This window comes from Porites lutea, chromosome 5 (genome assembly GCF_958299795.1).
Source record: "Porites lutea chromosome 5, jaPorLute2.1, whole genome shotgun sequence".
NCBI classification, from domain to species: domain Eukaryota; kingdom Metazoa; phylum Cnidaria; class Anthozoa; order Scleractinia; family Poritidae; genus Porites; species Porites lutea.
The window spans coordinates 37,575,513-37,600,977 of NC_133205.1; the positions used below are offsets into that span (position 1 = coordinate 37,575,513).

Consider the following 25,465-nt stretch of genomic DNA (forward strand, 5'->3'; position numbering starts at 1 on the left):
TAGTTTACTTTTCCGTGAAAATTTGCGAAAATTTTGCTAACTACCAAAATATTTAAAAAAAAACATGCACATCTGGTGCATAAATGCCTGAGATAAGTAAACGTACTAGATGGAAGCAACTATAAGTATGCGGAAACGATTATAAATATGATTAAAATATGCGGTATCGGTATTTGGACAATTTTCGACGCGGTATTTCGGTATTTGCCATTTTTTCTTACGGTATTACGGTATTGGGTACCCCCCAATGTCCCCCTCGATATGATATAAACCTTATCCGGATAATGTACACTACTAATTCATCGATTCTGTACAGCAAAGAAAAAACTCGCCAGATACAAGGCACCTGACATCAATAGAATACTTACTGAATGTTTCTGGCCTCCGTTATTCCAAACAAATCGAATTTCAAGAAGAATTAATAAACTTTCTGAGAACCTGACTTCTTTAAGTATCTTCACTTTTAAAACAGTTTTTTTGAAAATATCACATATTACCAGATTACCTACCCATTTCTGAGCCGCACTAATTTTACTGCGCAGTAAACAGAGTAAATATTAGCCATGAAAAGTTTACTCACCTGAACAGAACGGCGTCTTCTGCGACTGTTTCGCAAGCTTTAAACTCGCCATAACTTTCATCTTAAAGCTGAAATGTTCAGCTTTCATTCGAAACACTTCGTTTACCGAGAACTGAAAAGGGCGCCTCAAAAATTGAGTTTTTGTTTTAAGTGGCCCGATACTGGTACCGTCCGGATATTGAGCAAAATACTGTACGGAAATGGCAACTTGTACAAAGATTTACTTTTTGTTTATCTTCAACCTAGTGTAAAACCTCGCCATTTTGACTTTACAATTTGATGACGTCACTGTGAAAACCATCTATTCTGTGTTTCTCACAGCAGCGACTTTGTATACTGTCTGGCGAAGTGAAGTTTTCTCGGTACATGTTTGTAAGTAATGATTGCTTTTTGTATTAACAGTAGGATTTTTGAGCCATGATATCCTATAAGGGCTATGCGTAAATGCTTGGTGCCTCTGGCTGTATTCTGTGTGCCATTCTGTGTACGTATACGTATGGAATTATAGCCTCCATTTTGGAATTAGTCATGACTGTTCTTAACCGCACATGACATTGAATTAGTGCTTTACGGTGTGAAGGATTTCTAACTTTACAACTCCAGCAGCGTACTTTTTATCGACTTTTGAAGGGTAAAAATGTTGTAAACGTTCTGCAATTTGCTTTTCAACCTTATGCTTAATTGAATCCCGGAAGTGCAAGGGTACGATTTATCCCTCCGAGAATTCTCGCTAAAGGTTGAGAAAATTTTTGAAGCATTTTTATGGAACTTAAAACATTATTAGACCCTTAAAAATCCCCAATTTTTTAAAGATGGTCGAGAGGGAGCGTTATACAGACGGCCATCTTGAAGATGACTATCTCATCCACTTTAGGAGGCGGCGGGGGAACTCGATTCATTGAAATTTTAAACCATCTTTTTTTGTTTTCTGTGCTTTGTTTTCAGCAGCTACTTAATTCGACTGAATTAAATCAGCACTGATGAGTATCTTGAATTGCATTTTTTTATTAATTTATTTAAGGATCTTTAAGCTGGGATTCAAAAGATTGAACGTTTCCAGGGTAGCCTTTTCAGATTTGATACACTGTAGGGTCAAATTCAATATAGTATTCAATATTATATTCTATATTTATAGTATTGTCTTTAACATACCAAACCTAAACAGAACTGGAACACCCTGGCCTTAGCAAGTTTCTGGTTCAGTTTATTATACTTGGATGAATTATTGTCATTTCACTAGGACTGGTGAAGCACCTGTCATGCAGTGCAGTCTGAAAGTTAAGTTAAAGGAGACATGAGATTGTGGTCTAGCTAGTAGACCACATTTCACATAGTTCTGTACAGACCTGGAGAGCGATCAGCATGCTTAATTGCATAGTCTATTAATTAATATAACAAACTTAAAATTACTCCACATTTGTGTCCCTCTTTTCATGTGCATAGCTGTATGCTGGCCGTGTCTCTTATAATCTAATTATGAAACATTGCAGTTTAGAAGCCAAGGAGGCAATTTTAGTTAAATTACTGACAGAAAAAAGCTCTGAATTTGTGGGAATTATTGACTCAAAGCATGTCTTTCATTTACAATAAATAATTTTACTATGATAGCAAGTGGTTTCTGATTATTTTTCAGATTGTGACACAGGATGACACATTAAACAGGAGAAGTAATGTTGTGTTGATGTTTCAAATATAATTTTTGAAATGGCTTCATCATCATCTGGGTAAGCCTTAAAAATAAGTAGATCTTCGACAGGATGTACGCACAAGATCGATTCAGCTAAAGTACAAACATATTAACAGTGATTAACTTACTTGCTGTAAAATTCCGAAAATGAGCTGCGAGGCTTACATTTTTCAAATGCCCTTTTTGAGGGGCTTATTTTTGGAGGGGCTTATATTCCGAGGGACTTATCTGCGGAGGGAAATCAAGAGGGCTAGCCTTATAGTTGAAAGTAAATTTACCGTTTTTGCTTTGTTTTGCTTTGTATTTGAGGGCAATTTTCCAAGTACAAGCCCCCGGGGCTTATATTTGGAGGGGCGATTTAACAGAGGGTTTTTTGCGTTACCGGATTGGAGGGCTTATATTTGGAGGGGCTTATACATGGAGGGGCCTATTTTCGGAATTTTATGGTAACTTACACTTTCGCTGGTAGCTTGATAAATCAAGAGTCTCTTTAATTCTGAAAAGATTTTTGTGACTGATAAATAAACTCACCGAGACTGGAAAGGTTGAAGAGCCTACAACATATAGTCACAATGTTGCACTTATGCTTTCTGACAAATTCAATTCTATTTTTTTCTGATATCATGCTGCCTTTTCATTATTTTTGTTTCTTAAATTTTTTCGTTTCTGTTTCGTTGAAATTGCATTTTATTTAATTATTGACAAAAAGTCAAGTGGACCATTTGGACTTTATTTGTATGAACCTATATACCCATCAAAGGCCCTGTGGCTGCATGATTAATCAATAAGTTTGTTAAACAAAATCGTTACAGAATTCCGCCTTTTGATCTGCATCACCCATAAAATTGCAGGTCCCGTGACTATTTGTGTGCTCATAAGGGATGCCGATGCATTTAGTTGACTCTCTGCTGAGTGAAGGTTTTGCTTATTGTTTCTACAATACAAAGATAATTTAACTTAAGCAAATCAATAATTCCAAGCTTTCGCACTACTCTCCTTTTTAAATGGAAATGCAATCACTCAACTTGTTAATTATTTTGAATTCGTAAACAATTTTAAGGATTTATAAGCCAGTAGAATGTACAGAATGCCAGAAAAACAGACATGAAGTCCAACGATTTCGAGTTGAGTGAAACTGAGTTATCCTTGCTTATTTTCCATTTTTTTCACTTGCTTCGTTTCCTTTTATATTATTTTTGTGAAAGCATATAATTCTTTCATGTCAGAGTTTATGCTTTCAACAGGATAAACTAAACGTTGCGTTTACAGCCACAGCAAGTAACATTGAGTGTATTTGCTTCACTTACACCACGTATACGCAAATTACCCTACATTCGGGGGATTTTACTGCATGGAGACAAAAATATCACCTTTGATTTCTCAGATGCTTTCCTTTTTGGGTACCCTGTTTATTCTGACTTATAATCAGGATTTTTTAAGCTTTGCTTCAAACTATAATCTTTCCAAAGTTCTAATACAGTTAAATTATGAGTATGCTGTAACTGAATAAAGTCACGCAACAAACGTTAAGACTGCATAACTTAATCTTTTTGGTATCTTTTGTTCTTCTATTGTTTCCAAAACAATCAAGATCTTTCACCATATAGAGTACTAAAGTGTGACGTCATAAAAATAAAATTTCCGAAATTATGGGATTTGTCAGAATATTCTGAAAGAACAATGTCCATGAGGCCTACTTGCCAAAAATGAGCATTTGGGGGCAAATTGTCACTGAGATCGTAGCCCAGTTATGCTTACAAAACTCCATACAAACCCTTCTAAATTTTTTTTGGGTCGACCCAAAAAAAAATTAGAAGGGTTTGTATGGAGTTTTCTGAGTATAACTGGGCTACGATCTCGGAGACAATTTGCCCCCAAATGCTCATTTTTGGCAAGTAGGCCTCTTGGACATTGTTCTTTCAGAATATCTTGACAAATCCCATAATTTCAGAAATTTCATATTTATGACGTCATTACTTTAGTACTCTATTTCCACCTACAGAGAATACGAGACATTTGATTGACAGAAAAATTTGCATTTACTAGTGACACGATTCAATAGGCGCTATTCCATAATGTCAATGGAAGGCATGCAGCCAGGCCAGTCATTTCCATTTTGATTTTCTTAACCTGAATTAACCTTATCAATACAGCTTTCTTATTATATGTGTTTTGGCATAATTAACAGTCACAATATAATAATGGGGTTTTTATAGTTTTCCATTGTTTTTAACTTCCTATAAGCAACCACTTGATGCTTTGTGTTTTAATTGTCTCTATGTTCACTGTATATATGTACTGCACCACTCAGAGTGTACAAAGAACTTTCAGTTACAACATGGAACAATGGAACAGTGAGGATATGTAACTTAGAAATTGCTCACAATGAATTCTCTACCAAAAAGTAGATAAGTTTGGACATCTTCTAACAGGAGACCCCTGTAGTTCAATTCTCATAAGGGACCACCTCCCTGCATAAGCAACCATTAAGTCTTTGAATTTTGGATGGTATCTTATGGGAGGTTCAACTGAATTATTAAATATATAGGCCCAGTGCTGTTGCAAAGCTTTATTTGTTCGGGTAATATTCATTAATCTTCAGGTCAAGTCACTTTGGTGTAACAGATAATCAGAAAAGATGGCTTGTGGTGGGAATAGCACTCAACAAGATCCTTGTCCCACAGATCCGTCCTTTTGTGGAACAAGAGGTTGATAAAGAATACAACAATCTCAAGACAAGCCACAATATTCATTTACAAAGTACATCCAGTCGTCTTCAAAGGTGGCCTGCAAGAAAGTTTTTAAAGTATGAGAACATCAATGGTAACAGTTGTCACCCAAAGCTTCCTGGTGGAAAATACAACATTTCCCTGTTTGATTGTAGAGTGTTATCTCACACTGATTTTGCTAAGTTGTACGTTGAAAACTTCATGGCTAAGTTCAGTGGTTTTGATGACCAATGTGATGCTTCAGCTGTACTCACATTACTTGGTGGTGTGCCTGTGTTCTCAACTGCTGTGCAAGCTGCAGCTGGTGATGTCAGGAGTGTTAGGAATGACTGGGCACACTGTGACTTCAGTAAGTGGGATCCTGTTAAGTTTCAGCAGAGCTTTGTTGTGATGGAACAGCTGGTGAGAGTTATGGCTCTACCTGCTGCAGATGAAGCTAAACTCCTTGGAGAACTGAAAGATTGGGAGACTAAAGGTATTATATATTACATGTACTTCAAATTATTATACAATTAATGATGATCGAGTATTATTAGTGTTGGTACATTTTTAGCATTTTCTAACCTTAGTCTGAGCTGAAAGGTGCTGTTAAACAGTATACCAAGTATACAGCTATTTCGAGAAAGGTTGTCGGAAAATGTGCACGCGACAATCCCGAAAGGTAATATGGGATATGATCAGTACACTGTTTCTGATGACTGTACCCGTCGAACCTACTTTTGTTGCTTTCGTTTAGCACTTGCAAACACATTTCTACGGCCTTTCGTACCAATTCTTTCAAATTTCTTTAAAGAACAATGAACTTAAAACTACCCACAATGCCTAAATCGGGATTGTCGCGTGCACTTTTTGCGACAACCTTTCTCGAAATAGCTGTATACATGGGTATAGCTACCAGCTGTACCCCAGTATGGACAAACAAATAGATGGAAATCAACAGAAGCCAAATGAGAGAAAGCTAAAAAAGGTGCAATTCCTTTGATTTGTAACTCCACTTTAACTTTTTTGAGATCATTTTTTTTTTCAAGACAAGGGGAGTGCGTTATTTTCTCCAATTTTTCCACATTGGCAAGCTTTGGCAATTTAGCCCTTTAATACTGCTACTGGAATAGCATGGTGCTAAGATCAAAAGAGTTGAGTTCCTCACTATAATGATAAAACTGAAAAATGGAAATTCAATCAAGTCACCTGGACGAAAATGATTTGGGTGATGGGATAGGTTTGATTTGGGAAACTGCTTGTACCTCTGGAATATCTCTAGCTATGCTTGTGGCAGCATACAAAAACTTATCCCTTAACCTCATTAAGCCCCACTGTACACCTCCAACAGAAAGAAGAAAGCTTATCTCAACTGATTTCAGTGAAAATGATTTCTCACTCCGCATTCTTAATTTCATTTTCAAACGGTTCTTAAAACAAGAGCTGTTTTTTAAGGTTCAAATGTTCCGCTTGATAACTGTTTTAAAGAAAGGATTGCCCCATAGTGGTTTGAATGTGAAGGTTTAAAGACTAAGTATGGCTTTGATCCAGTAGGATTATTTATACTTTTCAGAAACTAGTCCTTTGGACATTTGGTGATAGGATTTTCAGTTAGCTGTTCAAATTTTTTGCTGTACATATCAGGGGCACCCAACGAGAATATAGTTCAAAACCACTTAAACATAGCATTGTTAAACGTATTTTAGTATTTAAACGGTAGATATAGGCATATTTTTATCCCCCAAAAACTTTTCATCTGTTCGGATTTCCTAGCTGAAAGTCTAGTGCTCAGAAAATTATAGGGATCAAAACTTACCTTTTCGAAAATTTCAGCCAGAAACAAGGCTCCCGGAAATTCTAGGTCACCTTTGTGGGGTAAAAATCCGTTAAAAATGGGCAATTATACCATTTTTAGATTTTCGAAAATCCAAGGAGGGGCAGGCAAGCAAGAAATTTTACAACAAATGTTTCGAAAATTCTAGATCTCAGATAGTCTTCCGAACAGATTTTCTTCCGAAAATTGTCGTTGGGTGCCCCTGACATATGGATACTAATGTATAAATTACTGATCTTCCTGCTTTGTTTACAGGGACTCTGTTGTGCATGAACTCTCCTGTAGACCCAGCACTGCTTCAACTTACCCAGCAAGAATTAAAATTTTTACGAGATAATGTCAACAACTTGTCAGTAGAATTTGACCAGGAAAAGGTGAGGGTACAACAAGAACTGCAAAACGCTGCCATAAGTCTTGAAGAGATGAAACAGACGGTGAATAGACTGAAGAATTTTCAAGGTAATCCTGTTAAACCTCTCCCAGCCCATTTTCATATTACTGACGTCATTATTGCACAGAAAAATAATAATATAATAGTTTCCTTCTTTTTCTTTACCTTTGGGATCATTTAATAATTGCAAACATTGCGCTTCTGTTTTGTAGCGGATTCAGATCAAAGGTTTGAAAATCTGGAGACTTTCCAAGGTAATCGTGTTTAACCTCTCCCAGCCCATTTTCATATTACTGACGTCATAATTGCAAAGAAATAATAATATAATAGTTTCCTGCTTTTTGTTTACTTGTTGGATCATTTAAAAATTGCAAACATTATGCTTCTGTTTCATAGAGGATGCAGATCAGAGGTTTGAAAATCTAGAGACTTTTCAAGGTAATCCACTGACGTCATTATTGCAAAAAAAAAAAAGTATATATATATTAAAAACTGAATCATTAAAAAGAAGCGACTTTTTAAAACACTTAGCTACAACAAATTGCGACAAAACATTTCTTCAAAACATTTTTTTAAAAAAATTTAAAAAGTTAAAAAATACACGACGTTTCGACGTTACCCGGAACATCATTATCAAGTAAAACTAAATAAAATATGTATGTTCTACAAATACAAGAAAAACAATAGTTCATTTAAAAGGAAAGTAACATATAAAAATATGTTGCAAGTTAAACAAAGAGTTTAGCACTGATGGAGTCACTCTGGGTGTTAAGGCTTGGCCTCAGTTCTTTGATGAGTAGCATTTCATAAATGAGGCAGTCAAATCTTCCATGGCACTTCTTGAGAACGCGAAATTGGCTATCATTAAGAAGATTTTTGTCACTGTGAGCTTCTAGAAAATGTTTAACGATAGCTGAATACTTTTGTTCAGCAATGTGTTGATGAAAGTGTCGGGCTGTGTAGCATAATCTGCATCACACATATCACATGCAAATTTGTAAACAACGCAATGCTGACTTACAATACTCGGGTTAATTTCTTTTGGCTTAAGATCTTGCTCCAATTTTTTGCTAACAAAAATAGGCTGTAAAGTCACGGCAATCTTATTGCTGAGATCACGTACTTGCCTGCGGACTACGTTAGCGGCTGTCTGATCTTTCACGGGAAGAACTATTCTTATCGCGTTGCCATCATCGGTTTTCCTTTCTGGCTTAGTAGTAATATTTTGAATAAACATATTAAACATATACATATGAGGCCAATTGGATAATCAAGTCGGCAGAAGAGAGAGCGTAACTTGGCACATTTCTCATTGAAGGCTTCTGTCGTAGATTACAGGGATGTCGTAGATGAATCATTGGATAATGCAATTCTAGGGCTCTGATTGGCTTAGCCATCATGGTATATGAGCCATTATACCATAATCTCCAAATATGGTAACTGTACACGTCTGCTCAAAATTAAAAACAAGCTGAAAATCGGTTGTTTTTACAAATAAAGTCGGGAATAATTCTCGATAGTTGTGGGCGTTTTTAATAAGACAATTATTCTTCTCGTGCTTGTTGGACTATGAGGTGGTAGATAGCCAACTCAGCGCTACGCGCCTCGTTGGCTATCCTCCATCTCATATCCAACGTGCACTCGAGGAATAATTGTTAAATATATTATAGTTTCCTGCTTTTTCTTTACTTGTGGGATCATTTAAAAATTACAAACATTATGCTTCTGTTTTGTAGAGGATGCAGATCAGAGGTTTGAAAATCTACAGACTCGTGCCGGAAAAGTTGAAGACCAAGTAAACAGTCTTACAGGTAACTTCGAGATGATAATTGTATCTACTTTAAGTCTCATTTACTGAAAGAAGACAGCAGATCAGCGGTTTGAACTAGTTAAAGAACTAGAAAGGTCAGTTAAGCAGGTTACGTTGGGCGTCAGCGTAGAAACGACCCTCTAGCTGGCGCTGCCTCTGTTAAGTCCGTCCAGTCTGTTAAGTCCAGTGGTCGTGGAATGAAATACCGTGAATGAGATCGGAGGACAAGACACGTCCTCTTTACATTACATGTTAATATATTAAGAGTAAGCGTGGACGTCATCATACAAGGGCACCACTGGCAGTTGCTATCAGCTATGAGCTAACTGTAACCCGCCAAATCATGACATGAAAGATGTGTGCAAGGCAGACTACGTAACCATGGAAATGTTTCCCACTCTTTTCAAACAGTAGTGTGGGATCTTTTTACGTCCCCTTCGATTTGGCTAATGAAAGAAGGATAAAGGATACAAGGCCAACGGCTTAACGTCACCGCCTAAAGACACGATCATCTTAATTGAGACAAGATTTCAAATCACAGCCATCATGATCTTACCAGTTTTTTTTCAGACCCTGGTTGTTCGTCCGGCCTAGGTTTGAAGCCCCGTCCTCCCGTTAGGTAGACCCGGAGCTCTCCCAACTGAATTGCAAGAATCACATTCACTTTCATATCATCATCCGCATCTTACATCCCTTTAATATACATGAATGATTAGTTTCATTTATTCCAAGTCAAAAGAAGGATATTGTTTTGCACGGGAAAAAAATTCCAAGTTTCTCCTTTCTCCTCTCTTTCTCAATTGCAGCAAAGTTTCATGACCTGACGGCTAAAGAATCAGCTTTGACAAACGCTTCTCTTCAAGACCCACTGATGACATCTGACGGTAGGTTTGTCATTAATGATAAATATAGCAGCGACTTTGACACTTGAAATGAAAACGCTAACTCAATAACGAGAAGTCCAACGTGCGTGAATTTTCGTCGACTTTTAAAATACGGTCCTTTTTATCCAGTGTTCAAATGTATTTTATTTTAAACACGGGTGAAATTATATGCCTGATTTGTTTTTTTCCTAATTACTCAATCCAGGTAAACTTGTCGAACTTATCAGACGAGACTACAAAGGCGCGGTGCTGTGTCCCTTTCCATGGTGTGAAGATGAACTACAGCTAAAGCTATCGACCATCTTTACAAGACTGAAAATAGTTAGTAGAACAAAAGAACGTTCACAACTAAGGGATGACGTCGTCAATATGACAGAAATATTCAAATCACATCCAGAATGCCACAGTCCAAGAGTGGTACTGATCGAGGGGAATCCTGGGATGGGCAAAACTACGTATTGTCAAAAGCTGGCGTATGATTGGTCCGTGGGGGAAATTTCATCAGATGCTTCATTTCCTGAAGTGAAGATATTACTTCTGTTGAAGTGCCGTGACATGCACATGAAAACGGCTAACATCGAGGAAGCTATTGAAGATCAGCTTCTACCACATGATGCAGGCAAGAAGGAAAAAGAAGACTTCTTTCACTTTATTCACTCCAATCAGTCCAGAATCTTGCTGGTTCTTGATGGTTTGGATGAACTACGTGAAGATCTGGTGCAGGGTTTTCTGCCTTTGATTCACGGCAAAGTCTTTGCCAATGTGTACCTTATGCTAACAGCTCGACATGAAGCTGGAATGAGAGTTAGGCGTTATTGTGACACGCTTCTTGAAATTGTCGGCTACAGTCATGAGGACGTTGAACGTTACATTAAGAAGTATTTCAGGGGCCACGAAGATCAAAGCCTTGCTGACAAAATGATAGAACAGTTGCGAAACGACAACCGTCTAAGGGAATTAACGGTTAATCCACTCAACACAGCTTTCCTGTGTCTTCTTTGTGAAGAAACAAAAGGAGTGTTTTCTTCCAAAAGAACCAAGATGTATGATGAGCTTGTGTCTTGCGCTCTCAGAAGGTATTTTGCAAAAATTGGTATTTTTTTGGATGATGAAGATCCAGTGGAGCAATGTGCAAGTGAGCTGAATCAATTGGGGAAGATGGCATTTGAGGCTTTGCTTAAGAATCAGTTATATTTCACTCAAGATGAAGTGAAATCCCAGTCCCCCACTTTAAATTTCCTACGGTTGCCGTTTCTTTCCCGTGAGCCAAGTGTGAGTAAAATCAGACCAACACCAACCTACGCGTTTACTCACAAAACGTTTCAAGAATACTTTGCGGCGTTTTACTTGGCCCAGCAGCTGTTATCAGGTGACAAAGACAAAGAGAGACTGTTGGATGAACTCAGTCCTATTGATAACTGGCCGGTGTGGGAATTTCTCATCACATTAGTGTTAAGCAAGAGTGTTGAAACAGCACTAACTGTTGTGTCTCGGCTTTGTGCTTTCTTCTGTCACAAGAGACATCAAAGCTTAATGGACCAAAATGACAGTGATGTTGATTTGCATCACGAAATTCTTGAAGACAACCCGTATGACTGGGACAAATATATGACAAAAATGAGTAAAGATGAACAAACACGATGCCGTGTCCTCATAAAAGCACTTGATTTCATTATTGAGTGTGGAGATGGTGATAATGAACTAAATGATTACCAAAAAAAAATGGTGCATGTATTAGCACGCTGCTTTCCACTGAAAAAAATCGAACTTACTCTCAGGAGTGATTTTCGTACCCGCTGCTCCGTGTTCTCTGAGTATCTAAGGTTCAATTACAGTTTGACAGATTTAATTTTGCATAGTCCGTTTGACCCGTTATTGTTAAAAACAATTGAACATGTTTTTCATTCAAAGCAAAATTTGGTGCATTTTAAGTTACTAAATTCGGCATGGGCGCTTGATGCTTTTCTTGGTTTAATAGTTGCTGCGCCTGAGCGAGAAAAGGCTTTCTCAAATCTGGGTAAACGTCTTCATTGGAACCAAGTGGTCGGCACTAAAGCACTACTCACAGAAGTCCTTCAATCAGGTCGTGTTTTGACACATCTGAATCTAGACAGAGTCTGGATCTGCGATGGAGGAACTCAAGTACTCGCGGATTTCCTTCAAATAAATCAAGCTTTGACACATCTTAATCTACGTCACGCCATGATCTATGACTTTGGAGCTACTGCACTTGCCAACGCTCTTCAGTTGAATTACACATTAACACATTTGAGTCTTCCGGAAAATTGGATCGGTTTTGTTGGAGCTTGTGCTTTAGCGGCAAGTCTTTTGTCCAATTCTGAGTTAATGTATTTAGACCTGAGTCAAAATCTTGGCGGCGATTCAGTTGCTGTTGTACTATCGAAAGCTTTGGAATCTAACTGTGTCCTTAAGCACTTAAATCTGAGTCAATGTTTTGACTGCACTGAAAAAAGTACACCCTTTCCAGATTCTGCTAACGTACACGTTGAAATGATTGGACCTGAAGGAGGATCAGCCCTTGCAAAAGCTCTTCGATTCAACTGTACATTGACTTATTTAGATCTTCAGTATAATAACATCGGCGACACAGGAGCAGCGGCACTTGGCGAAGTTCTTCGAACAAACACAACTTTGAAGGAATTATACCTCACAGATAATAAGGTAGGGGAAACAGGATCAGAGGCCCTCGGAAAGGGACTGCAATCAAATCGTACTTTGACCTACTTGAATCTAAATTTTAACTGCTGCATTGGTGATTCAGGCGCGGCAGCCATTGCAAAGGCACTACAGATAAGGGGCACTAAATTAACCCGGTTAGATCTAGGTTTTAACAAAATCAGCTCCTCAGATGCCACTTCTATCTCAGAAGCTCTCTGCGTTAACAGTTCTCTTACACATTTAGGATTGCGGAGTAATAAGATCAACTCTTCTGGCGCTGCCACAATTGCAAAGTCACTGCGATCAAATCGTACGTTAATTCATCTGGATCTGAGAAGTAACGAAATTGGTGATTCAGGGGCCAAAGAATTTGCACACGCTCTTAGGCATCACAACAACACGTTGGGCTTTTTAGACCTTGGTGACAACTGTTCAATAAGTTCAGTAGGAATAGAAAGCCTTGAACAGGTTGATCAGTCGAAATGTATCGTAAAGTACACAACTGCAAGATGTATTGGACTAGATGATTAGCAGCCATGCGCTCTTCAGAATCATGACAACACTTCTATCTATTTAGACCTAAATGAGGACTGTTCCACGGATCCAGTAGAGATTGCAAGATTTGAACAGGTTGATCAGCGAATTCGTATCTTGAAGTACGATTACCTTGGTTTTCCACTTAAGCAGTTGTTTGCTCGAGAAACAAGTTTATTTTTCTTTATTGTAAGATGTAAAACCCTCTTTCGCCAGTGTGTGTGTAACTATTTAAAACGTGCTAGCCTGTTTTTTTTTCCTTTTTCCTTGCGCTCACTTATTTCTTGGTAATCCGGACTCACTGAATGCCTACAACAGGCTAAGAACTGGCAAAAATAAAGAAGATTTTGGGAACTTGAAATGAATTGCATTGTTTGCTTGTAGTTTGAGCAAAGCTCGGTTCTAGCCTGTTTACAGACTCCCCTCACCTCAGACGAAATCGGAGAAGGGGCCTTTCTCCGATTTTTTCTGAAGGTAGGGAGAGGAGGAGGTCTGTACACAGGCTAGTTGGTTCCTGTTTATTTGGCTCGTTTTTCTCTGTGAATGCCGGGTGACTTTAGACTGACTTAGAATAGACTGTATTTATTTATGAGGAGGCCATAATCCGGAGCGAGTAACCCTCTTGGTCTTCTAGGGACTATGCAACATTGTGCAACAGAGTTTTAACCTAACAGGCCAGTTTATTTTTTAATTATAGATCTTCCCGCGAATTTCAACTATCAAGTTCGTAAATAAGCGTTCAGCAGTAACTGGGGATAAGAAAATGATCTCTCTGATGGAAAAAAATGCAATGTTGAGAACATGGCTCGTCAATTGTGGGTTTTTCGAAGGTAAGAGAGAAAGAAAAACTATTGCTAGTTTTCAGTGTCACGCCGTTGAAAATAAATCAAAATCAAAACCGTTCAATAGATAAAGTCTAGAATCGGGGAAATGGGATATGCAAAGACCCTCGCCAAGATTCAGGCCAGTGCAATTTTTCATATGTGAGACTATCCGGAGAAATGTTATACCCAAATTCAGAGACGTGTGGAGACGCCATATCGAGGAGAGTCGAGTGATCAGCTGTCAGAATCAGAGTCGGACTCTTAATGCTGTCATCTAAAATGTATGTATATGGCATTACAAAGAACAGATTAGAAATATATTTTGAGCTTTCATAATACTGACTCACCCTAGTGTATTGCAAGAACTAGATTTTATCATTTATACAAGAGGGGGAGGGTCATGACATTTTAGACCAAGGTCAAGGGGAGGCTTAGCAAATTTCACTCCCATTGCAGGGATGGGTCACCTCATTTCCGAACCGAAATTTGAAATTCCCACCCCCCCTCCCCCCTACTAATTCCTGACAAGTCCCTAAGTGAATTTTATAAGTGATACTCCTCGGACATGGTAGACATCTAATCGGCAAGACATTTACTTAGAAGATATTTTATTTTTGGTTTATTTTTTGTTCTTGACTTCAGAAGCGACTCTTTCAGCTATATTTCAGACAAAAAGTAGCGTGAATTCGTCAATCTGACCCAGTCTCCGATTTCCAGTTGCAGACAAAATATATTTATTGATTCATTGATGATATTTTGGTTTTTTTAATTGGTTTTGTAAGTTTTTTGCGTATTATTTAATTGTAACTGAGGTTGTTCCTGGATTTCCGGCCCGTCGGGGAATTGTTCCGGTGTATTCCGGGGTGTCCTGGAGTGTTCCGGGGGTGTTTCTGGGTGTTCCTGGGTGTTCTGGGCCTGTTTCGCGATTGACAGACACTCCAAGAAAAAAACAATAGTTCATTAAAAAGAAAAGCAACATATGAAAAATAAGTTACAAGTTAAACAAAGAGTTTCGCACTAATGGAGTCACTCTGAGTATCTAAGTGGTCTGCTCTTGCATTTTTAAAGCCATTTGAAAGTTCAAATCAAAGTTTATTTCGCTCTACAACAAAGTCAGTTTACATAGATTCATTCACAACTATACGATATAGTAGTGCAGGGACTCTCGACAAAGCCTTTTGGGCTTAACAAGGAATTAAAAAAAACACATACGTGATCAACAGGTGTACGGTTTGAACTCATTTTTATTAGAAAGAATCAAAGGGTTTAATCTGTATGAGAACATTAGTGAAATAATTATTTGACCATAAAAAATGGTTAAATGTGGTAAAAAGTGTTTTGAAAAAAACTTAGAGGCAATAATGCTATAACTTCGTTGTTCAAATCATCATTGGTAAAATAGACAGGTTTTCAAAAAGTGGCCGAGCATGATCACAGAGATCCGAAAATGAAATAACCCTGATAATCTTCTTTTGTTGTTTCCTAATTGATTCTAACCTCGAGGGATACGTATTCCCACATGTTATATTTCCATAATTAAGATATGGGTAGATTAATTAACAATTAATGAATGAGGCTGAGTATCTTATGAAGAATTATCGAGATCGAGGAGGCCGTAGGCCGAGGCGAATAACACCCCCCGAGATCTCCATAATTCTTCATATGATACGAAAGCCGAATTCAATAATTGTTTTATTATTCATTCAAAATAATTCCTAGTTTAAAAACATAGCTAAAACAAGATTACCTGCATCGATGTTAAGTTTATCTTCGATAGTTAACGTTTAGGTTTGTCCAGCTCCCCAAATATTCTCCAAATAGCAGATGTCGCCCTCCGACTAGTCCTCTTCCTGTTTTTGCCATGTTTTTAGCCATTATTTCGCCTAATTCCAGCTGTAGTTCTTACTCTTGAAACAAGTGAAGTGTCCGCTAGACTACGAGTAGTCCCCCATTTTTCCTCAAGGATAGTACAGCGAGCGAAACGTGAGCGCGCGTGAAAATCACCCCACGCGAGAAAAGGCGACACGCCGCGTGTCGCCTTTTCTCTCGTGGGGTGATTTTCATGCGCGCTCGCGTTTCGTACGCTTTACTATCCCTGAGGAAAAATGGGGGACTACTCGTAGTCTAAGTGTCCGCCATTTTAGTTTTTACAATGCAAACAACTCAATCTCGTCCCCAGGTGTTCTCGGTTAACGGTGCATTAACTTGTAGAAGGCTACATTTTTGACGTCATTTCCTCGTTAAACACAAAATTCTTCCAAATTTGGTCATCAGTAACTGGTTATGGTGAATTATGTGTGTGCTTTTCGCCAATCAGAATTGGAGAAATATTTTGAATGAATAATAATGAATAATATAGAGTTCTTAGTGTCTGGGAAGGAAGGTAGTGCCTGGCTTTAACTAAAATATCGATTGTTTTTGCTATTTTGGTTGCAATATGCTGGTTGATATAAAATCAACAACAACAACAATTTATTGTACAAATAGTAAAAACAGAATTATAATAAATTATAACAAGCTACCGGTAATAATAATTTGTAGAACTGACTGTGTGGAACAACCACGGGGCTAAAATGACCAGACAGCCATATTGTTTACAATGAAATAAAATTATCTGAAGTCGGCACATGACAGTGGAAATATATGGGCTTTCCATGTTAGATTTGAATCAATATATTTTCCTAAAATATTTGTTGTTTCCTCTTGTTTTATTTTAGCATTGTTTGTTGCGGGCAACAGGAGCCCGCAATCCTAATCTCCAGGCTGTTATTACGCATGCGTCGCATGTATGTAGCCAGCATTTGTTTGGACTTCCACCAAGAATGAATGGAATGCACAGAACGCAATTTGATCACGCGCGCTTGAACCTTCTATCACTCGTAACCTGATCACGGGTGTTTTGACTATCTGTCACCAGTGAAACATACACAAAGCACAGCGATGGAGCAAAAGCGTTTTGACCTTCGATCGTTGTTGCCCGCACTCCGTAACCTTTGGTTATAGCTTGTTTTAATCTTTATGTCTCCGCTTTTTTTTCTTTCTCGTTTTAAAAACAATAATCTGCGTTTTCTTTATTCTTGGCTTGCACCCACGTGACCTTCGATTTCCTACATGTTGGTGTACAAGTAAACACCGGAAAACTGCTGACACAAAGACAAGCGGTCGATAAATTGATGACATTTTCGCCCTAAAATGCCTGTGTCTAATCGTAGAGTGTTCTACAAGAAGTAGTTGGGACAAAGGAGTCCATTTGTTTAAAGTACCGACTGTCGTAAGAAATCAGGACGCTGAAGTGAAAGAATTAGGGACCTTACGAAACTAAGCTAAACTACGACGGCGACGGCAACAGGAACGTTAAAAAAGCAATAGGTTTAATGAGCAAAACAACAACTCTGCACGTGCATCACGCTTTTTTGTTTTTTCTTTGCAGTCCTTGCACAACTACGACGTGAAATGGCCCAATTTTAAGTTAACTTGGGAACGGGAACGACAAGGCGGTAAATTCTACCATCTCTGTCAGACCTCGGGCGCGGTCCCTTCTCTTCAGCTCCAAACTAAATTCCCTTCTTTTTAATTACTGGGCCCCTTGGAATAATCGCGAAAAAAAAGTAAAAGGATGCGAAGTCTATTTTTCAGCGACGTTCTCATAGACGTCGCCGCTGTCGGATCGGAAGATCCCTAATATCGTGTTCGAATCCTGCAGAGTCGTAAGGATATATGTCGGGAGTTTTGATTGGTTAGTTTCTTACGCAGTTTGTGATTAGTCTGATCTGTTCATAGTTCATTAAGGTGGAATGGTTAGGAAACCCTTTGTTATAGGTTTTCGTTAGCTTTCTTGGACCTGAACATGCACAACGTTCAATAGCATTCCTATCATTTTGAAGTTATGGACCAAAAGAAACATTGCATTAACTTATTCAGTCCGAAAACAAGGGATCGTGCACGGTCAGGGAGCTTCCAACATAACCTACAGCACCATTGTTTTCAACTTTGATGTTTGCCGGGTTTCCTAACCAATCTCCTCTACTAATTATGGTCTGATTTGAATTAAGTGTTGATAGGCCAAACACGACTGATAGCTCGTGATAAGAGAGATTGAGCTCGTGATAGTGTGGAACGTGACCTTAGAGTAAGGTTGAACAACAGAGGTGTTCTTGCTCTCTGTTTGCGTAGTTCATGCAGTACATGGAGCATTCTACACTTTGACTGAGCAATTTTTTTTTTGCGCTTTGAGCCTCGTATTAATTGAGAGGTTATGAATCTGGTATGTTCCATGCATATTGGGTAATTTGTTCCCGTGGATTTGATCACAGATGTAGTTTACCATTAAATGATTTTCTTTTACCTGTGTTTAAGCCTTAAGCTTTTGTATTGCGGCTAAATAACCTTATATAGTTTGTTTGGTTTTCTCAAAAATGCCTGGACCTGAATAGCTACATATGTGTATTTTTTTGGCCGTGATTATCTTGATTTCCTGATTTGTTTTTTTTTTGGACGCTAGAACCGCCGGCTAGATTGCAGAATAAACGGCAGTGCATCTGCAGCGATTGGAAGACGTTAGAAAACCAGTCGGCAGCAAATTCTGGCCTTGAAGGAATTCTCTCAAAGCATTTTTTTGTTCAGAAGACGCTAAAGGCTTTAAAGTTCGAACTGCCCTTTCATTGTTCACTGTAAACGATCACTGCCAACTCCCTTCTGTGAATTTTGACTTGTCACTGCGCCCAACCGTCACGCACACGTAGGAATTAGGCCAATCATAAGGCGCATAAGAAACCCGTAAGAAATCCACCTATCAGAAACGCTCACATATGTCTTTGCGACTCTGCAGGATATTAGAAACGACCTTTTGTGCACTAATTCGCAGACGGACTATACAAATGGATTTGGGGAGTGCGTGGGTCGGTTGCAACGCAAACTATCTAATGATAACCGTTTTGAAATTTACTGAAAGGTGCTGAACTTAGCAACTGTGGTCTGACGAGGTAAAGTTTTCTCGGTACATGCTTGTAAGTATTGATTGCTTATTGTATTAAGACTCGGATTTTTGTGCTGTAACATCCTATAAGGACTGTACGTAAATACCTGGTGTCTGTGTATTTAATCTGTGTGTTGCGTCCTGTCGAAATGGTAAAAGCTTATTCACAGCCTCCATTTTGAAAGAACTTTAGGAAAGTGAAAGCAGTGAACTGTACACGATATTAAATTAGTGCTTCATAATGGGAAGGCTTCGTTTTCTAACTTGAAAACTCTAGAAACGTACTTTTATTGTTTTTTATACTGTTGTAGACGTTCTGCAATTTGCTCTTTAACTATTCAGAGTGGTTCTCATACAAAGTCTTATAATTTTCTTTCTGTATGAATAATTAATTAACTTAGAAGGGTAGTGTTGATCTCGGGTTCTTGGCATGCTTCGAGGCCCGAAACGCAGTAAAAACAGAAATGAATATAAGAAAATACAAAATGCAAGCTTAAAAGGAAAAATTTAATGCACGTTTCGCTCAATTATGGAGAAATAGGATAATTCTCAAACAACGTCTTATAATTGTTGCCGCATGAATAATTTACTACCTAAGTAGTATAATGTTGTTAGGGCTCTTCATAGTGAGTTTGTACTACCTGTGTCTCGACTAGCTATTCAAGCCCCTCATTCAATTTCGGAAGTGGGGTACGATTGTATTCCTTTGAGATTTCTCGCGGTGGATTTTCATGCCTTTTACATTCATCAATTAACAAAGCCCGTATGTGATAAAAGGAAACATCAGCTTTACATATTTAATATTGATTTTGCGTGTTTATAAATGCACCCTTTAAAAATTTATTCGAAAAAACTTTCTGTCGCTGTGACATTCTTTCCAATGAAAATAAGCAAACGTTTACAGATTCCCCACAAGAAAAGAATCAACAATTTTGTTACGACTGGATCCTACAAAAATGGGCACCATTTTAAAAAGTTATGCTACTGTCGTGCCAACTCAGTTAATTAACAATTAATGAATGAGGCTGAGTATCTAATAAAGAATTATGGAGATCTCGGCCTCGACGGATAACACCCTCCGAGATCTCCATAATTCTTCATATGATACGAAAGCCGAATTCAATAGTTCATTCAAAATAATCAGTCCTAGTTTAAAAACAAAGCTTAAACATGCTTACCTCCATCGATAGGATAATTGATTCATACATGGAACTTTACATGTGCCGAACTTAATAATCAGGGGCACCCAACGGCAATTTTCGGCAAAAATATCTGTTCGGAAGACGATTTGAGATCTAGAATTTTCGGAACATTTGTTGTAAAATTTCTTGCTTGCCTGCCTCTATAATTACCCATTTTTAACGAATTTTGACCCTAAAAAAGGCCTCCTAGAATTTTCGGGAGCCTTTTCCTGGCTGGAATTTTCGAGAAGGTAAGTTTTTATCCCTATAATTTTCGGATCACTAGACTTTCAGCTAGGCAATCCGAACAGATGAAAAGTTTTTAGGGGATAAAAATATGCCTATATCTACTAGACGTCCAGCTGTTATCGACCAAAAATATAGCGAATTGTTCACTTTTATGATAAAAGCATGAAACTTTGCCAGATTACAACCAACCCTAAGACTAACATTTCTGGATATGGAGCCAAGCCAAATTCAACACTGGACACGAGTACTGCTCAGGCCCTAAAATGGCCTACATGAAAACGAGGCTGACAGTGGAAATGCTTCTAAAATACCGGTTTTTCAGTGTTCTGGTAAATAAAACTTGTAGATATCGTGGAAGAAGACATTTGCTTTGCTGTCATGTTATCTTTGGTGTCACGTGACCCTTTCTTCCATATATGGCGAAGCCGTTGTTGGGTGTCCTGTGCTGGGCTGTCTTCTGTGCATTTGTGAGTTTTAAAGGGTGAGAATGGGCACCGATTCACACAATTTTTAATGATAACACTCTTGCAACTTTTTTCCAATTGTCAAGGGTGGGATTTGTTTTCATACAGATGTCAATTACCACATGAAAATAAGGCAAGAATCTTTTAAACTGTTTGAAAAGCCGTCAGTTAGCACTGCGTGCGGTCATTTGGGGGTGGATTCAGATAGCATTGCATAAAAGCTTGCACTGATCAAAAATTGTGATTGTATGGCACTCTGGCTGTTGTTTTCCATCTAAATGTAGAGCGCCGCTCAAAAACAAGGCAAAAATTCTTTTGATGATCTTAAAAGCTAGCCTTGAGTTTCTTGCCTCCATGTTCGGATACTGCATTAAGCTATTAATATTCAAATGAACGAATGAATCGCTCAGGGAATTCTCCTTTCATTATTAACAAAGTCAGTTACAAGGTTTAGTGCTGAATCCAGGAGGTGGCCCAGCCCAAATAGCTCTCCTCCCTTAATTTTGAAGAAATGCCAATTTGATCCTTTCAAGTTGAAATTAATATTACCAGTTGTTGCTTACATTAAATGCATGAGATAGAACAGTCTTTGAGGTAAAAATGAACAGGTCATGCAGAAGCAAGCGATCGTGCCTCCCCATATCTCTGTTATGCCTAAAAAACAGATGACAGGATAGTCTTGTAAAGACCATTTTTGAGATACGCAATTTAAAGCTACCAAATTGATATTCCTTTAAATTTTATATTAACACATGAAAATATGAAAAAGATGATCAATCCGAATGTAATAAAAAAGGCCGTGTTTCTCCTCGTTAAGGACAAGAAATCAAGCCTTTCAAACTCAGCTCGCCAACAGAATGTCGAGCGCTTTCACAAAGAAAGCAAAGTTGTTGCTACGTATGTCCTCAAGGCAGAGTATATTTAAAGTGCATGCTTATCCCTTATAATTGAACACCAACTGAGCTACTTGAAATAGATGAAGGAATTGCTTGCTTGCTTATTTCGAGCGAACTCGAACTCCATTAACTAGCTTCATCCATTCCTTCCGGTTTTCCATGATGTTCTTCAGTTCAGCTATGCTCAAACCAGTATCATTTTGCAGCTGGTCTACGTATGTTAATGCTGGTCTTCCTCTCTTTCTTGCGCCGTGCTTTGGTTCCCAGAGTAGTAAATCACTTATCACCTCATCCTTTTTTCTCCAACAGTGTCCTATAAACCGCAGCCTCCTGATCATCAGTGTATCTGTAATCTTAGGAAGATTGCCGTACAGTTCTTTGTTGGTTTTATGCTCCTTCCAGGAAACTCCAAGAACTGCTCTGAGCATTCTTGTGTACGTACCATCTAGTCTATTCATCATCTTTCCAGTCATCGTCCAGCATTCAGCACCATAAAGCAGTACACTTTCAACTGTGGCCCGAAAGAAACCTATTTTGAGATGATTTTTTAGGTTTGATTTCCACACTTTCATCATTTTGTTGAGTGCACTCCAAGCGTGTCCAATTCTTATATTCATGTCCTTTTCACCGGATTGTATCCACGAACCAAGGTATTTGAAGTTATCTACTTGCTTCAATTTGTTCCCTGCCAGTGTGACAAGATCACCTACAGGTTGATTGTACAGCATGTATTCCGTTTTCTTGTAGTTAACATGCAGACCCACTGTTTTCGCAGCAACCTCCAGTCTTAATAAGAGAAGTTGTGCCTCTTCAAGATAGTCAGAAATTAGGGCAAGATCATCCGCGAAATCAGTGTCGGTGATGTATGTTGCTACATGACGGGAGCTCTGCCGTGGTGTAAGAGTGAACCCAGTGTGTGTTTCTCTAGTAGCTTCTCTAAGGGCATAATCCAAGGCTATGATAAATAGGAAAGGTGCGAGTGTGTCTCCTTGCAGAACTCCCGCAAGAATTTCAAAGAATTCCGTATCACCATCAGGAGTTATCACCTGTGCTTCGGTGTCCTTGTAGAGTATGCTGATGGCATCCACTATCTTTGTTGGAATTCCATATGCCTTCAAGATCTCCAACAATTTCCCACGATGTATCGAATCAAAGGCTTTACTGAAGTCTACGAAAGTCAATATTGCAGGAAGCTGTTTTTCTTTTATTCCCTCTATGAGCCTACGCAGAGTTAAAATTTGCGGTAGTGTAGATCTACCCGTACGAAATCCATTTTGGTTCACCCTGAGCAGAGGATCCAGATGAGGTCTTATTCGATCTAATAGAATCTTGTTATAGATTTTCGCAGCTGTGACAGTTAGGGATATACCACGATAGTTTCCTGTGTCACCCAAGTCACCTTTCTTTGGTAGGGGTATTATTCCACTTTTAACCCATATATTCGGTCGATCACCATTGAATGTTTTGTTGCAGATGTCAAGCAATTGTTGATTTAAGGCACCAGTTTTCCAGACTTCAATTGGTATGTTGTCGAGACCATGTGCTTTGTTATTTTTGAAACCTTTGATACTTTTAACCAGTTCTTCCATGGTTATGTTATCCGTGTTGATGGGAAGAGGTTCATGTATTATGGAAGCAGTTGGTTTTATTGTGACACTGGGTGGTTGACCTAGCAGGTTTGAGAAGTGTAACTTCCATTTACTGACACGGTCTTCAGGACTTTTGGCTTTTATTCGACCCCTGTTTGTGCCCTTTCTTCTTGTGAACTCGTTTACCGTTTCCCATGCAAGACCGGATTTTTGGTGTTGTATAGCGTCAGTAATTGCATGAATCTTTTCATTCACATACTTCTCTTGTTCTCGATCGTAAGATTCCTGTAGCTCTTGCTTGGCCTCCTCCAGTTTTACAGCACTGCTTCTGGTATTTCTTCTCAAGGATACCTCATAAGCATTCTTCACCATTTCCCTTTTTTCTATGATGTTTTCATTTTCCCACGGAACGTGTTGCTTTATCTTGGCCTTCACAGGTACACTGATTTCTGCAGCTTTTTCATGGGCTGTCATGATATTCTCATACATCTGGTTTGCATCCTCATTACCATGTAAGTCCTGTAGAGTTTGGTATCGGTTGCAGACTTCAACAGTATACATGTCTTTGATGATGTTATCATTGAGAAGCTTGTTCCAATCGTATCTGATCTTTTTCTTACCAGATGGTTTACTTTGCCGCAGGCTTAGTCTTATTTTAGCTGTGACAATACGGTGATCAGATCCCACAGAACAGAAGGTGTTATAAGCTTCACAGTTTAAAGCACTATTTTTCCATTTGTTGTTTATTAGGATATAATCTATTTGACATTTGGCTCCAGAAGGTGATGTATGAGTCCAAAGCTTACCTTCGCGCTTTTTAAAACTGGTGTTCAGCGGTTTGAGATTGCATTCTAACATGTAGTTTAGGAGCAATTGCCCATTCTCGTTGGTGTGTTTGTTGTAGACTGACCCCTTAGCATCACTTGCACCAATCTTTCCATTCATATCTCCGCCAATTAGTAAGACATTGTGTTTAGGAACAGCCTTAGTCAATTCTGATAATTCTGCATAGAATTCCTCTCTGTCATCAACGTTAGATACATTGGTGGGGCTGTAGCAGGATATGACAGTAACAGCAGGATTTTCATTGAAAGTGGCAATGAGAATCCTTGGATTGATGGTTTCTACCGAGTTCAGTGCTTTGTGTGCTTTCGGACTGAGAAGTAAGCCAACACCTCGTATTGTTGAGTTATTTGTAGCTTTTTCAGCGGAAGATGTAATCATAACCCAACCTTTCTTCATGTCATGGTACTTCAACTCGATGTCATCATGGTAGATCCGATGTTCTTGGATGCATATGACATCAATGTTCTGTTCCTGAGCTAGTGCAGTTAGTTCACCTGTCCTTCCGATGGAGCTCAGAGTGCGACAGTTGAAAGTGGAAACAAGAGTAGTCTTTTTACACTTAAAAAGCCGGCAATCCTTCAAAATGTTTTGGCCAGTAGCATTCTTTTCGATCCCAGCCTGGCATCCCACTGGGGGACGCGCTCCTTGGTGACCCACGCGACGAGCGATGTGGTATGAAGAAGTTGTAGAATTGCTAGTCATGTTGTTTTTCAATTGCTTTCACACTTCCACGAGGAAGTACGATTCAGTACTAGTGGTCGCAACTCCTACTAGTAACCGCAGTTTTCTACTAATGAGAAATGGTTGATCCATGCCGTAGTGTTCAACAGTGTCATACATCATCCGCCATCGATCAAAACACAGATAGCCACAATATCTGTCTGCCGGTATTTGCCTATCAGTGCCACAGAAGAGCTGCTGCCCACTCCTGGATTTTTTGTCATCGAGGTTTACTCCTCTAATTGATTAAGATTTCGTCTGGTTCCTACCCTTCAACCTGTCTGGCATGGTTAAACCTGCCAGGAGACTTGCTCCCGCCAGCTTAGCTCTCCGGGTCATAGGAACACACAAGCTAATCCACCACGTCAAGGTACTTAATCAGTGGACCAAGGAATTAGCTTAACTTTACTCATATTTCTAACGGTAATCTTTAATAATAATAATGATAATAATAATAATAATAATACTTATATGGCGCCGATATCAATACTGCTATTTGCATCAGCGCTTAATTAAAAATAATAATATTTCCAAAAAAAAATTACTAAGTCTGCATAAAGTATACATGCATAAAGTGCATGAACCTACCAAGAAGAGTTAAAACAATTTTGTCA

At 38.6% G+C, this 25,465-nt stretch overlaps 1 protein-coding gene across 2 annotated transcripts in view; it reads left to right on the forward strand.

Moving 5' to 3' along the window:
- Positions 1-13,518, forward strand: part of LOC140937156 (uncharacterized) — an 87,176-nt gene extending 73,658 nt beyond the window's left edge. Inside the window, exons 2-9 of one of the 2 annotated variants that reach the window (XM_073386687.1) lie at positions 2,237-2,304; positions 4,870-5,471; positions 7,065-7,268; positions 7,413-7,454; positions 7,597-7,638; positions 8,937-9,011; positions 9,817-9,894; positions 10,100-13,518. In XM_073386687.1, coding sequence (XP_073242788.1) covers positions 2,285-2,304; positions 4,870-5,471; positions 7,065-7,268; positions 7,413-7,454; positions 7,597-7,638; positions 8,937-9,011; positions 9,817-9,894; positions 10,100-13,104 — 4,068 coding nt within the window. In that variant the 5' untranslated portion in view covers positions 2,237-2,284 and the 3' untranslated portion in view covers positions 13,105-13,518. The remainder of the gene's footprint in view (positions 1-2,236; positions 2,305-4,869; positions 5,472-7,064; positions 7,269-7,412; positions 7,455-7,596; positions 7,639-8,936; positions 9,012-9,816; positions 9,895-10,099) is intronic. The other variant, XM_073386688.1, reaches the window with a different exon arrangement.
- The last annotated feature ends 11,947 nt before the right edge of the window (positions 13,519-25,465 follow it).